General features: G+C 42.9%; 1 protein-coding gene across 3 annotated transcripts in view; it reads left to right on the top strand.

Annotated features, from left to right (window-relative positions):
• The window catches only part of SYTL3 (synaptotagmin like 3), a 73,508-nt gene that overhangs the window by 37,863 nt on the left and 20,314 nt on the right, over nucleotides 1-15,331 (top strand). For all 3 annotated transcript variants that reach the window (XM_053460873.1, XM_053460872.1, XM_053460870.1), the window contains 4 exons: nucleotides 1,279-1,343; nucleotides 8,246-8,297; nucleotides 9,250-9,316; nucleotides 10,221-10,293. In XM_053460873.1, coding sequence (XP_053316848.1) covers nucleotides 1,279-1,343; nucleotides 8,246-8,297; nucleotides 9,250-9,316; nucleotides 10,221-10,293 — 257 coding nt within the window. The remainder of the gene's footprint in view (nucleotides 1-1,278; nucleotides 1,344-8,245; nucleotides 8,298-9,249; nucleotides 9,317-10,220; nucleotides 10,294-15,331) is intronic.

The following is a 15,331-nucleotide window of genomic DNA, read 5'->3' as shown; positions in this document are numbered from 1 at the left end:
TTAGGTTCCTCAGCCATATTGACAAATCAAATATATATATACAGGGACTCAGCCTGTACAAAGACTAACAAAGTAAATTTTTTAATTTTTTTTTCAATATATAATATAAGAATATAACCACGGTCTCACCGTGATGCACTCCAGAGAAAATTCGGAAAGAATCCGATTAAGATAACTGGAGATATTGTCCAACGAATCCGGAGAAAAAGTTAAACAAAACTGCCAGACGCAGGTACGTAGTGACAACTGCTACTACGCGGGAAAGTAAACCGCACAGCAGCCGAAAACTAAAATGGCGGTGAAGTCTCGCGAGAGGAAGCCGCCCTAAGAAGGGAACAACACCACAGAAATATCCAAAATGGCCGGCGCGACTGAAAACGCCGGTAAGAAATGAAAATAACGGAAACCAAACCGGCGAAACGCCGCAACAGAAACCACAGCCGAGATACTGATAAGGTAAGGAAAGAATGAACACAAAACGAAGCAGATAAATTAAAAAGGCAAAAAAAGGAAAAATAAATAAATGAAAAATAAAATAAGAATTATCGAGAAAAAACAACCGAAATCGGAAAAAATCCGAAATACACAAAAAACAGAAATACAGAAAATGGAAAAAACGAAAAATCCGAAGGAATAAAATCCATCATGGGAAAACACGGAATTAAAACAAAAAATAATAAGAAATATAAGCAATATATATAAATACCTAGGTTAAAGAAATATACAAATAAACAAACCTAGGAATAAAAAAAAATATTGAAATAACAATATAGGCACACAAAGGCAATATAATGAAATGAGCTGACCTGAATCTGAGGTGAGAAGCAAAGAAAGAGGAAGTTAGAGGGATTCCTGTCAGCTATATATTATACTGTTTCTGTTTTGTGATTGGTTCACTATTTTTATCCTTTGCTGCTATGGTGAGAAGTAAAGGAAGTGTTAAGCAAATATGAGCCTCCTGTCTTGCCTTAAAATTGGAAATGTTTCTGAGTACTTCTACAGCTGCATAGCAGTTTTTGCCATAAGAGGCAAGATAACAATAGCCAACAAAGTGACAAAAGGTTGTTCCTCTTGGAACCAAAACCACAGTATGATTTTAAAACGTTGTGATGGTCTTTATTCAAATTATGAACAGTCCTTAGGACTTCATATGTCTGTCTGTTTGCATACCTGCATGTGCCCTCTGCATACTTCTTTTGATATTTTTATTGTTTAATCCGTTACTATCTATTGTCTAGAATGCCTGTTCATACTAAACTATATATTTCTTTATTTAAGGGAGATTAAAATAAAGACTGGGGATTGGTTCTTTGAAGAAAGAGAAAATAAATTTCCATCAGCAGGTAATAATTGATATTGTAATGTAAATATCATACAAAGCCGCCTCCTTCCAGATTTCTTATATTCTCGTATTCATCACAGTTGAATGTTGCTGATCATCAAACTAATTTTGATATTAGACAAAGATAACATTTTTAAGATACTGCAGTTTTTAAACCATTATTTCTTGTATAAAAAGGTTATGCAACCTTACCTGTCTATATGTGAAAAACTAATTGACCCCTTAGTTACTAAATTAACCAAATTTAATTTATAGTTTGGTTCAATTTCATTAGGCACACCAGGCATGATTACTGCCAGCTCTAGGTTAAAAGGTCTCAATAAGCAGCACAAATTCAAGAACAAATGAGCAGAATCATTGACATCTATCAGTCTAGAAAGAGTTACAAGCGTGAGAAATGGAGAAAACTTGGCCTATCTTGCCTCAGTTAAGTGTTAATGATTCCACAATAAGGGACCCTCAAATCCTTGGGAGAGTTGCAAGGAAAAAAACACTGCTGGTCCAAAAGAACAGAAAGGCTCATTTCACATTTGACAACAAAAAATCTTGATGGTCCCCAACACTTTTGGGATAATATTCTGTGGACTACTGATGAGCCAAGAGTAAAGTTTTTTGAAAGGCGTGGGTCCCGTTATGTCTGATAAAGCTGGCACAGCATTCCACAATAGGAGCATTATACAAACAGTTAAACACGGTAGTCTGGGCTGCTTTGCTGCTTCAGAATCTGGACGACTTGCCATAATTGATGCAAACATAAATTCTGCTGTCTACACCTGGCAGAGTATGTCCGGCCTTCAGTTTGTGACCTAAAGCTCAAGCACAGTTGGGTTGCAAAGCAGGACAGTGGCCTACTCAAATTCCCTAAGTGAATCCGATTGAGATGCTGTGGCATGACTTTCAAAAGGCGGTTTATGCACGAAAACAGTTCTCCCAAGAAGAGGATGCCAACATTTCTCCACAGTGATGTAAAATAGTCATTGCCAGTTATCGCAAATGTTTGATTGCAGTTGTTGCCCTCAAGGGTATCACAACCAGTTATTAGATTTAGGGGGCAATTCGTTTTTCACTTGGGTAAAACAGGTTTTAATTAACTGTTTACCTTCCATAAATTTCAAAGAAGCATCTACTCACTTTGCCTTTGTGTTATATTAAAATAAGTAGGATGATTTGAAACATTTAAATGTGCCAAATAAGTACAAACAGAAGAAATCCTGAAGGGGGCAAATCCTTTTCCATAGTACTATTAATAGAACAGAACATTTTCTTATTAAATAAAATAATCTTGGGATTCAGTGACTGTAGCATTTCATCTTTAAACAAAAGGGGCCCTGAGCAAGCTACCAGGTTGATCCTAGTCCAGCTGTGCCTGAGTGGAGCTACCACTACTGATCTCTGCACTAATGCTTACTCCATGGTCTGAGTGCTGCCTACTGATAGGTGCAAGATATGGCACCATGTCCTGGTGCTCTCTAATACAGGGGGCAGAGGACACGAGGGAGGCAGTATTAAAAGAAGACTATGTCTATAGCTGCTGATTGGGCAAACTGCCCTAGCTCTTCTTGCTGGGAATACCTGCCAGTGTTCATAATGAATACTGAAGTGAAGGGATTGAAGCCATAGATCTCCTGCAAAACCCCCTACCAACTCTCCCTTTAGTGAATAAAAGCCCTCTAGGCATCTACTTTACAAGTCCTGATTTTGGGCAGTGTCCATTGTTCCATGTAGCTGTCCTACTTATTATTAGTTGTTCATCATGCCAGAAGAAAGCTGGCGTTTTTAATAACTGTCATTACCTACATCTTTTGAATTTGAATGTCAAGATTGTATCTACTAAATTACAGCTCAATATAAAATGCATTCATTGGTATGCTTCTCTGTGCCTGCTAGGTTTCCAATAGTCATTGGGGGCACAGGGTGACCAGGAAACCCAGTCTGGTCTGCCCTAACCAGACTCCCATGAACTAGCTGGCTATGGGGGCTCTACATGGCCAGAAACGCTCCATGTTCCTGACCGGAACCTAGCCGCAAATCCATGGAACTTTGCGGCAACTAGGAACCGTGTCGATGCCCGCAGACATTTGGAACGGACGTCAATTGCCCCACCATGTCGCTCTTTTGGTGTTATACAGTGCTCGTGGTGGGTCACAACCGGAGGTGGTTGCAGAGAGGGAACTCATTTGGGAAACCTGGTTGTATTACCTGTCTTGAGAACCGAGGTTTACCTGGAACTCTGGCCCGGCCCAGGATCGCTTCCAGCCCTGACGCTCAGGGCCCCGACGACAGATCAAGCCACGTTTTGGAACATAACATCTTTGGACCTTCCCTGAGCTCTCAATCAGGACCCGGAACTGATGCCACTTCTTCAGGATCACCCCAAAACTATTTGTCGAGTGGGCATTGCTGGCCATAGAACTGTATGGAGGCGTCAGGGTGTCTGGTAGTCATGGGATTATACTCCTGATCTAATTATGTTTATGTGTATAAATAGCTGTGCTTTTCCAAATAAACTTAGTTTGTGTTTTCCACTCAACATTAGTTCTGTTTGATAATTGAGGTAGGCGGCTTTGACAACTTATTCCCCTTCTCAGGACAATATTTGCATTGTGTAGCTAAGCTCTGGCTTTCCACAGTGCCAGCACTGCTCCATTAGATTGCTGTCCTGATTCGTCTGGCCAGCGCTAGTCTCATTCAGCACTGAAGAGGTTAACTGCTGGTGTCTCGGCAGAAGGAAGCACGATTTGGGTGTACTCAGTTGGGGAACAGATTGTTCCATCACACTGCACTAATAATCACTAAGCTATTTTGTTAATTGCCTGCACGCTTTGAGACACCAAAACAAAAAGAAATACAACAAGAGCTATGGATTCTAGGACCTGCACTCAGACCACGAGGAAATGTTGCCACTTTGCAAGGATCTGACCCTGGCAGCCGAGTTGGAAGGGTTGGTCTAAAAGGTATGGTGCGTGGAGATGGACTATTTGCATCTGCTGGAAGGTGGCCTCTCCATGGCACAGGAGTCGGCTGATCCCCTAGTCCCAGCTGAAGCGCTTGCACCTGCAACGACTACAGGGATCCAGGGAGATGTGGCAGCCGGCCCATCTATTGTCAGGGTTGTCACCTTTCTCCCGCTCCTACTTGCTTTCTGCTCAGTGAACTGAGACACACCTCTCCCTGATCACTTGTTAATTAGCCAGTCCCTTTTTGCTGTGCTCTGGCTGTTTCCATCTAGTTTTCTTCGGATCCCTGACATCTCCCCAGTGGCAGCTTACAAGTCCAGGAGTTGAGGAACTTGTTGTCCCTCCCCAGCGGCAGGTCCCAATTCAGGGACCATAGGAACCTGTCCTCCCTCTCCAGCATCAGAGGAAAAGATAGGGAGTGGGGAAGCTGTCCTCCCTCCCCTCAACCGACCCAGAAGATCCCCTGGTCCCAGCTGAAGCTCTGGCATCAGGGCAGAGTACTGCTGGTCTCTGCCTACTTCTGTCTGTGGTTCCAGAGACTTACTATGATGGCCTCCCATCACCCAGCCCTGCTGCCCCAGCTGAAGCGCTGACATCAGGGAAGAGTGCCATTGGCTTCTGTCCTTATTAGCGGCATCAAGAGCACCAGGGATGGGAAGAAGGTGGCATCACTCCCCATCAGCCACTGGGAGATGGTACAGCTGGCCCATCTCCCCAGCGACAGCAGGAGCACCAGGAAGGGAATGCAGGCGGCGTCAATGCCCAGGGGGTGCCTGGGATATGACTCAGCTGGCCCATCTCCGCAGAGGCACCAGGTAAGAGATGCAGGCAGCATCACTCCTCAGTGAACTCAAGGGAGAAGGGGCAGTCAGCACTTCTCCCCAGCGACTGGTATGTTCATCAGGAGAGGTGGATGCTGGCCGGGTGAGTGCAGCCCTTGTAGGGGCAACTGGTCTAGGGGACCAATTGGGAATGGATGGACTGAGTAACTTCAGAGTCAACCTGTCTGGGGTCTCCTCCTGTGTTAGTGAAGGGGGAAAAATGTCACGGTAACCCCCTGAGGGTGAGAACACATGGGTGTAGGTATAAGTTTGGTATGGGGACAAGATGCATGACGGATTCTTACCTGCCTGTCCTATCCCCTCTTATGTCACCCTGTGCTCATTGTGGCTGTAAAGCACTGGAATGCACAGATGGGATATTGTTACTGCATGTACCATGATAACTGAGATTCCAAAGTATACTCTGGTGGCTTGTTAGCTGCAGCCAACTTGCAAGAGAAACTAGCACAAAAAATAATAGTTAATTATCTCATAACTCTTTATCACTGTTCCCAACCATCAGTGTCATGTGGAAACTTTGCCAACACTTACCTAGTATCAATATTTCAAAATAAAATAATTTGTTAAAAAGTAGAACCATAGTCATATCTAAAAAAATAAATCACATAGAACATGATTTTCACACGTTGATATTCTGTTATGGTCTAGCTGCTTTTCTGCTGCATTGCTGGAGGCTTACAGCCTGGCTGGGTTGCCATGGCTACACTCCTGTCACTCCTGTGACTCAGCCCATTGTCCAGCCCACAGCCAGCCCCTTTTGGCTATTTAAGCAGCTAAACTTCACTTCCTCCTTGCCCTTGTGTTGTTTCCGGCTGCAAGTGTTTTCCCTGTGTCCCTGTGTCCCTGTGTCCCTGTGTCCCTGTGTCCCTGTGTCCCTGTGTCCCTGTGTATGACCTGGCTTTCTCTGACGTCCATCCCGGCTCCTGATTCCTGGCATGTTCCTGACTTCACTGATCTCTGTATTCCTGACCCCGGCTTGTCTGAGTACCTGTCTTGGTTCCTGACCCCGGCTTGTCTTTTGGTATATGCTTTTGGATCACGATTTGGCTTTGTTCATTATTGTCATTACAATAAAGGTGATTGCATTTTACGTTTTGTGTCCGTCTGGTTCCTGGTCCCTAACATATTCCAACTGAAAAATAATTATGAATTAGTATAAATATTACATGACACTAACACAGTTAACGTTTAAAAGTTAGTTAAGGTTTTTTATGGCTGTGACGGTTCCTAGGGTCCCGGGACTTTGCTGGACTCTAGGACCTCGCTATTTTCACGGATTGTGCCCCTCAGTTAATGTTATCCAGTGACATGAAACTCTTTATTGCGTTAATAAAAATTTATATTATTGCCTTATTTTGTAAAAGTTTGCACACGGCACACTAAGGTCTGAGAGATAATCTAATAAAGATAATGTGTGCTCTTTATCTCCCAGACTTAGTGGTGCCGGTGTCCTGTTGTATTGTTCCTCCTCCCCTTGTGGTGTCCCTTAATAAACAGTTATTCCTTTTGTTGTACCTAAAGACTAGTCTTGCTGAGTTATTTGGGTACAGAAACTTGCAGGCCAGTTGAACATTTCAACTCCCTGATATTATTTATTATATAATCAACTTATCTTGTAAGAAGCACTGAAGAGCACTCTGAATAATGTGTAGTTAATTGACAGACATTTCACTGAATTAACTATTCATGATGTAGGGGAAGCTTTGTGTTGTAGGTAACCCTTATGGGGACTGACCTTTTGTGATACGCAATGGAATCAGGGAGTTGAAATGTTTACATTTTCCTTTCAGTAAATACACCTAAAGTTTAGCTGAGTGTGTATATATATATATATATATATATATATATATATATATATCTATATATATATATAGATATATATATATATATATATATATATATATACACTGTATTTGCTCGATTATAAGACAAGGTTTTTTCCAGAGCAAATGTTCTGAAAAATACCCCTCGTCTTATAATCAGATCTCAAATAGGTCTGACTATGAGACTAAGATCCAGATCCCCCACTGCGATGCAGGGGACCTGGATCCTCCTGTCTCCCCTCCCCCAACTTACCTGTGCTTCTGAGTCCCCGGTGCTTAGTCCGGGCAGCGTGTAGAGCTCTACACGATTCGCGTAGACAACTTCCGCTGCAGCGGGCAGCTCTACACGCTGCCCGGACTAAGCACCGGGGACTCAGATGCAGGGGACCTGGATCCTCCTGTCTTATGCCCCCCCCCCAACTTACCGGTGCTTCAGGGTCCCCCGGTGTTTAGCCGGGCAGCGTGTAGAGCTCTACGCAATTTGCGTAGGCAACTTCCGCTCAAGATGAGTTCTACACGCTGCCCGGACTAAGCACCGGACTCTGAAGTACCGGTAAGTTTGGAGGGGGGAGGGAGTGTTAAATGGGGGGGCATAAGGCATTTCTGGAGGCAGAGAAATTTCTGTGAAATGCCTTTTAACCCCCTTAATGCCACTCTGCCTCCAGAAATGCCTTTTAACCCTCTATACGCCACTTTGCCTCCTGAAATGCCTTATACCTCCCTATATGCCATTCTGCTCCATAATATGCCTTTTAACCCCCTAAATGCCAGGGTGGCATATAGGGGTATAAGTCAATTCTGGAGGCAGAGTGGCAGATAGGGGGTCAAAAGGCATATCATGGGGCACAGTTGGCATATAGAGGGTAAAAAGGCTTATCATGGGGCACAGTAGCATTTAGAGGGTTAAAAGGCAGATCATGGGGCACAGTGGCATATAGGGGGTATAAGGCATTTCTGGGGCAGAGTGGCAAGCCAGGGGGCAGATGTGCATAACTGGGGGGGCAGGTTGAAAAAAAGGAAATAAAAACAAAATATTTTTCTCAATCATAGCTTTTATTAACAAACAATTGTTCACATAGTTTACATGAATTAACATTTACTGGTAAAACTTTTTTCCTATAGGGTCGTCATATATTCAGGCTTTTTCTCATGAATTAATATTCAGATTTTGGGGGGTCGTCTTATAATTGAGCAAATACGGTGTGTGTGTGTATATATATATATATATATATATGTGCAAGTGTCTTTCAAACAGACAATATATTCCTTGTAATTATGCAGGTAAACATGAAACCGCGGGGGCAAAATTTTTAAAGTCATACCAAAACATGAGGTAAGTGCATATATTTTATTTTATGGGCCTATACATGTGGTTTTTTGAGCAGTGTAGTTCAGGGCTGATTCCTCACCGTTCTAAGGATCACTAAAACTCCATGAGGTGAAATCTTGCATGAAGCCCCAGGCCGAGGGAGATTGAAAGTTATTTTGTGTTTCTTGTCACCTTCTCACCAAGCTTCTTTTAGCCCATTCCAGCCTTCTGTAGGTTTACAATCATGTCCCTGACATCCTTAGACAACTCTTTGGTCTTGGCCATGGTGGAGAGTTTGGAATCTGATTGATTGATTGATTGATTGCTTCTGTGGACAGGTGTCTTATACATGTAACAAACTGAGATTAGGAGCAATCCCTTTAAGAGAGTGCGCCTAATTTCAGTTTGTTACCTGTATAAAAGACACCTGGGATCCAGACATTTTGCTGATTGATAGAGTAAAATGCAAATCAATTCATAACTTATTTGAAATGCGTTATTCTGGATTTTTTTGTTGTTGCTCTGTCTCTCACTGTTCAAAAAACCTACCATTAAATTTATAGACTGATCATGTCTTCGTGGGCTAACGTTCAAAATCAGCAGGGGATCAAATAATTTTTTCCTTTGCCGTACCATAGGCAGTATAATTAGGCTGGTTTACTAGTAGACTGTCCAACAGAACTAGACTGTCCAACAGAGCTAGAAAAGATAGAAAGGGCTAATATGCAGCTGCTAAAAAACATTGTTATGTGATAATACTGTTTTAACAAAGAAAGGAGTATAATATTTTAGGAGTATACTTATTTTTAATCAGATACTAGTAATAAAAAAATAATGGGAATTTCCCTTTGGACACACACACACACCTCATGGAGGAATAGGGGCTCAAACTAGATATGTTTCCAATTTATTCTCATTGATAACCTGAAATGAAAACTAATTTGTTTTTCCTTCTTTCACTCTCTTTATGGTCTAGTAAAATCTCAGTTGTTCCTCCCACACCACCTGCTTACAGTGATGATCATTCAGAAAATGACTCTGTGGTAATGTGCAAGTGTATTTACAAATTTAAAAAAATCAAGTTTTCCACATACTGTATATACATACCTGAAACCTAGATACACCCACATCTACGTATGGGACCAGCTGTAACACAATAGAAAATGAATACAAGTTATTCACACCCACATATATTATTATCCAACAGGGTGTAGGGTATGTTTTTATCTCTCGCCCATTAACCCAATTAGGTTTCCTGGTGACAAATGGTCAATAACGTAATTATTTACGTGGTATTCTGCAATATCATAAACAACTCTCCCCACATCATACTTCATGAATTTAGATGTTGATGAAATTCTGTAATGCATACATCAGATTATGAATTATGCCTTTCCAAAAATTTGACATCAGGTTTACAAAATGAGGTTTCCCTGCTACAAATTTCCTTTTCCCTAATTTACTGAGGTATATGTCTCAGCTAGAAAAATTCAACTATTTTTGTATTCCCAGTTTAGAAATATAGAAAGCATGGTTACATGATTGATTGAGCCATCTTTTCTAATCCATCTGAAATTGGACATCTATTCCACATGCTTTTCACTCTGCACCTAGTAGTTAAGCGTTACACTGCAAAAACTACTTTGAATGTGTGCTAGTGTAGTGTGTTAGAGTGGGTATGTGTTACTGTATGATGTTAGTGAGTGTGTTTTAGTGTTTGTGTGTTAATGTATGGTGTTAGAGCGCATGCAAACACTAGTATAGTATTAGTGTTTTTGTGTGTGTGTGTTAGTGTATGGTGTTATAGGGTGTTGCTGTTAGAATGTGTGTTGGTATGTGCATGTTCTAATGTGTGTGTGAGTGTGCATGTGTTAATTATGAAGGGGCAGAGGTCCACTTAGCTTTGCTTGCAATATTTTTCTATATAAAAATGCATCTTTGTTACAGGAATTTAACAAAGCCAAAGGATTTAATAAGTCGATGGAGAATGTATTTTTCTGTCTCACTACACAAATGAAAAGTAAGTATTACATGTACCATGGAATGTTGCTCAGTCTAAAATAGTTACATAATGTGTGCTTCTCTAATTATGTTGATGCTGATGAAGGCAAGAAATCATCCTTAAGCTAAAAATTACACATTAAGCAGTCAGATCCCAAGGCATCTGGCCTGGACAGTGGAAGAGATAGTTGTGTTGCTAACTGTAATAGATAATTCAGGTGCTGGGGGCAATGGAAGGAGAGAAAATAATCAGTTCAGTTTTAGAAAGATTAAGTTTCAGGTAGTGTTGTAACCAGGGGCGGGCTGGGCCGGGGGGCAGGGGGTAATTGCCCCCCAGGCCGCCCTAAATCCGGGCCGGTGGGCCGGACAGACGACCGGCAGACGAGCATTCAATGCGGCTGTGGCCGCAAAGTTAAAAACTAAGCGGCCGCGAGCAGGGTTGAATGCGGCCGTCATGCGTACCTGGCGGGGGGGGGGTCCGCCCCGGCTGCCGCTCATCTGAGGGGTGCCACCATGCAGACACGCCTTCAGAAAGGATGTGCCTTTCAACTGTGGCTGTGCGCCGGGACTTGATGTCAAATCCCGGCGCACAACACTGAAGCCACACCCACCGTCTTCTGCGCTCAGTGCACCGGAAGGACAGGAAGAAGAAGAAGAAGTAGAAGAAGAAGAAGTAGAAGTAGAAGAAGAAGAAGAGGAGGAGGAGGAAAAGTGAGGGTGAAAGAAGAAAAGGTAGGAGAGAGTGGATTAGTAAGTGTGTGAGAGTGATGGGTGTTATGCTGAATGTAAGTGTGTGAGAGTGATGGGTGTTATGCTGAATGTAAGTGTGTGAGAGTGATGGGTGTTATGCTGAATGTTTGTGAATGAGGGTTTCAGATAGCATGGATGTGTAAGTGTTGGGGGATAACTTGGCATAGGGAGTCCGTAATCACATTCCTTTCATGCCCAGATTCCAGCATGTAGTGGCTGCCTAGGCATGATAGGAGTGTGATTGCTGTTATAAATTATTTTTTGGTCCAACTTCGGTGTGTTAACACTTTTATTTGACAGAATAATTCAATGACAGTATTAATATATATATATATATATAATTGCAAACAGCAATCACACTCCTATCATGCTAAGTCAGCCAGCACATGCTAGAACCTGGGCATGATAGGATTGTGATTGTTGTTATATATATGTGTATATATATATATATATATATATATATATATATACCGTATATATATGTGTATATATATATACCGAATATAGGCCACACTTTTTCCCCCCACTTTAAGTCTTTAAAGTGGGGGTGCGGCCTATATTCGGGGTCTAGCGCCCGACGCCCGGGACATGCAGTCCCGGGCGCCGGGCAGGCAGCGGGGTTAGAATACAGATCCCCCGCAGCGGTGCAGGGGACCTGCATCCTACTCCCCGATACGCTCAGACAGCCTCCCCTGCCAGCACTTCCCACGGGGGGGGGGTGCCGGCACGGGAGGTTGTCTAAGCGCATCGTGCGGACCTCCGCACGATGCGTTTTACCTCTGCCCCCGCCCCCTCCGGACTTACCGGAGCAGACTCCCGGGTGTCTTGCGGGGCCGGCGGGGGACATCTACGCAATACGCGTATACAACTTCCGGTGCCGGCACCGGAAGTTGTATTGCGTAGATGTCCTCCGCCGGCCTCGCAAGACACCCGGGAGTCTGCTCCGGTAAGTCCGGGGAGGGGGGCAGAGGGGGACAGTGGTAGCATATCTCGGGGAGGGAGGACAGTGGCAGCGTATCTCGGGGAGGGAGGACAGTGGCAGCGTATCTCGGGGAGGGAGGACAGTGGCAGCGTATCTCGGGGAGGGAGGACAGTGGCAGCGTATCTCGGGGAGGGAGGACAGTGGCAGCGTATCTCGGGGAGGGAGGACAGTGGCAGCATATCTCGGGGAGGGAGGACAGTGGTAGCATATCTTGGGGAGGGAGGACAGTGGCAGCATATCCCGGGGGGGGGCAGAGTGGCAGCATGTTTTTTGGTGCTTTTTTAAAGAAAAAAAACGTTTAGGGTGCGGCCTATATACGGGGACGGCCTATATCCGAGCCAATACGGTATATGTTAATATTGTTGTTGATTTTTTTGTCTAATTTTGGTGTTACTTTTAATAAAGTATTTTAAAGTTTTTTTTTTTTTTTTTTTTTTTCAGTTTTGGCCAAGTGAATGCTGAATTTTTAGTTTCAGTCCAGAATTTTCATTTCGGTGCATCCCTACTATATACTATGCCAGTCACTAAAGTGGTAAGCCTACACCACATCAATGTTTGGCTTAGTATATAGTGATAGGGGTTGTCAGTGTCTGGCTCAAGGTATAGGCACACATTGACGGTGGTACCGCGTAATCCCTAAGTATATAATGATAACAGTTATGCTGTACCCCTGTCAATGTTTGCCTAACCATAGAAACTATGCAGTTTTAAAGTGTGTGTGTGTGGGGGGGTGCCACATACAGGGTCTGCCACAGGTGCCAAATACTCTAGGTACGCCCCTGCATCATGCGGCAGTCAGACCCAACGGCCATGCCTCAGCTCCTCTTCCCACGTCTTAAAAGGGGTGTGATGAAGAGCTGAGGCATGCGGTGCATGCACTCCGGCCACTTTAATTTCATTAGGCGCTGGTGGTGTGACTGCCGCACGACGGCCGCTTTCAATGTCGCTCGCAGCCGCTTTGATGGTGCAATGGGCCAGTTGACTAGACTTGCCCCCCAGGCCTTAGGCTGCCAGCCCTCCCCTGGTTGTAACCTCCATTATTATTATTATTTATTGTTTTATATGGCACCATCAAATTCTGTAGCACTGTACAATGGGTAGGCAGGACATAACAAGTAGTATGTAACATAACAAATAGACTTACAGAGATAACAGGTGAGGAGGAGGGCCCTGCTCAAACGAGTTTACAAGAAGGATTTAAGGTGTATTACACAATAGGTAAAAGGTGCCATAGTAAGGGATGGACCTTAAGTATTACATTAGAGGGACTAGGAGAGGTGAGCTAAGGGAATATGGGGGGTGTTAATGTGCAATATTATAAGCATTCTTAAAGAAGTTGGTCTTGAGGGATTTTTTGAAGGACTAAAGGCAGGGGGAGAGGCAGCTAGACCGGGGGAGGGCATTCCAGAGGATAGGGGCAGCCCTTGAGAAGTCTTGTAAGCGGGCATGAGAGCTAGAAATCAGAGGAGAGGATAGAAGGAGATCATTGGATGAGCAGAGAGACCGGTTAGGGATGAGTGAGGAGATGTAGGGAGGGGAACCGCGGTGGCAGCAGCATTCATGGTGGATTGTAGAGAGGTGAGACGGTTAAGAGGGAGACCAGCTAAGACAGAGTTACAGTAATCAAGACTTGAGATAATCAGGGCATGGAAAAGAGCCTTAGTGGCATGCTGTCTTAGGAAGGGACGGATGCGGGCAATGTTTTTAAGATGGAGACTACAGTTTTTAGAGACAGACTGAATGGGGGTGAATGAAAGGTTAGGCGTGGTTGGGGTGCAAGGGAGTGAGTAGGAGGCAAGGTTAGAGAGCAGGAAAGGAAGTGGTGGTCAAGAGAGGGGGAAAAGGGAATTAGAAAGGTTAGAAAAAAATAAGGTCCAGGGTGTGACCATCATCATGCCTAGGGGAGTTAATATGTTGTGTGAGATCAAAAGAGGAGGTAATAGAAATAAATTTTGAAGCCATGGGACTCAATGGGGTGTGAAGTGGGATGTTGAAATCCCCAAGGAATATCAGAGAAGAGGAAGGGTGGAAGCCATGAGGAATAATGATCAAGAAAGTAAGGGTGCTACAACTAATCGATAATGAAAATCGTTGCCAATGAATTTCATTATTGATTAGTTGAATTGATTTTTATTGATTATAAAATGAGGGTTTTTTCAGAGCAAATGCACTGAAAAATACCCCTCGTTTTATAATCCGTTTCATTCAGTGTGTGACTCACGACAGTTACTACTTACAGTCCCTACCTGCAATCACTCTGACAATTGACCCGCCCCTCTCCTTCTCCTAGTCCCTCCCTGCAGTCACTCTGACAATTGACCCCACCCCTTTTTCACCCAGTCCCTCCCTGCAGTCAGGGGCAGATTGGCCCCGCCCATTTCCTTATAGCATCCACACTGCTTAGACACTCATCTAACTGTGAGTATAAAATGAATATTTGGGCTGCTGAAAGTTAGGGGAGGTTGGGGTTAATGGGGTATTTAGGGTTAATTTAGGGGCAGTTATGGTTAATTATCATAATAATTAATTTTAATATTCTAGTAATAGAAAATAATATAAGATAATATATAAGATAATAATAAACTACAACTCATAATCCTAAAACAATAACCAGGCATGCAGGCAGGCACTACACAGTAGTAATTTAATTTGTTTTTAACCCCTTAAGGAACGGGCTGTTTTTTTATTTTTAAGCTCTTTTGCGGTGCTCGTGTTTGGCTGTAATTTTCTCTTCTCCCATTTAGTGTACCCACACTAGTATACAAGTTATATATTGGATTTGTTTCAGGACAAGAAGGGTTTTCTTCAGGTACATTTTTTTGATCATATCATCTAATTTCCTATAAAAAAAAATATTAAATAAAAAAAATCATTACTCATCTACAAAAGCTAATAAAAACCCTGCTAAATAGATTCTACTATTTGTCCTGAGTTTAGAAATACCCAATGTTTTTATGGGTTTTTTTTTGCAAGTTATAGGGCAATAAGTAGGGTTTTGCTATTTTAAAACCATTGTTTTCCAAATTTGGTCATTCTGCCCCATGTGCTATTTGGGAGCTATTTGAAGATGGCCAATGCAATTTACCCCCATCAAAAGATATATTTTTGAAAACTAGAATGGCACAATTTTTTCCATTTTGGTTAGTTTGTGCCTATGCCCTGTTTGGAACATCTTTGAACCCGGCCACTCCAATCTACCCCATCAAACCATTCTTTTTTTTTTTAAGTAGACACCCCCTGGGTATTTGAAATGCTAGTAGTTTAACTCTTACCATGTCAGGATTTTTGGAAAGATACAGCGATAATTTTAGCATTTCCTCATAAA

This window comes from Spea bombifrons, chromosome 3 (genome assembly GCF_027358695.1).
Source record: "Spea bombifrons isolate aSpeBom1 chromosome 3, aSpeBom1.2.pri, whole genome shotgun sequence".
Lineage (NCBI taxonomy): Eukaryota > Metazoa > Chordata > Amphibia > Anura > Pelobatidae > Spea > Spea bombifrons.
Note: the sequence above shows the minus strand (reverse complement) of the source record. Positions and strands in the feature narration are given on the sequence as shown.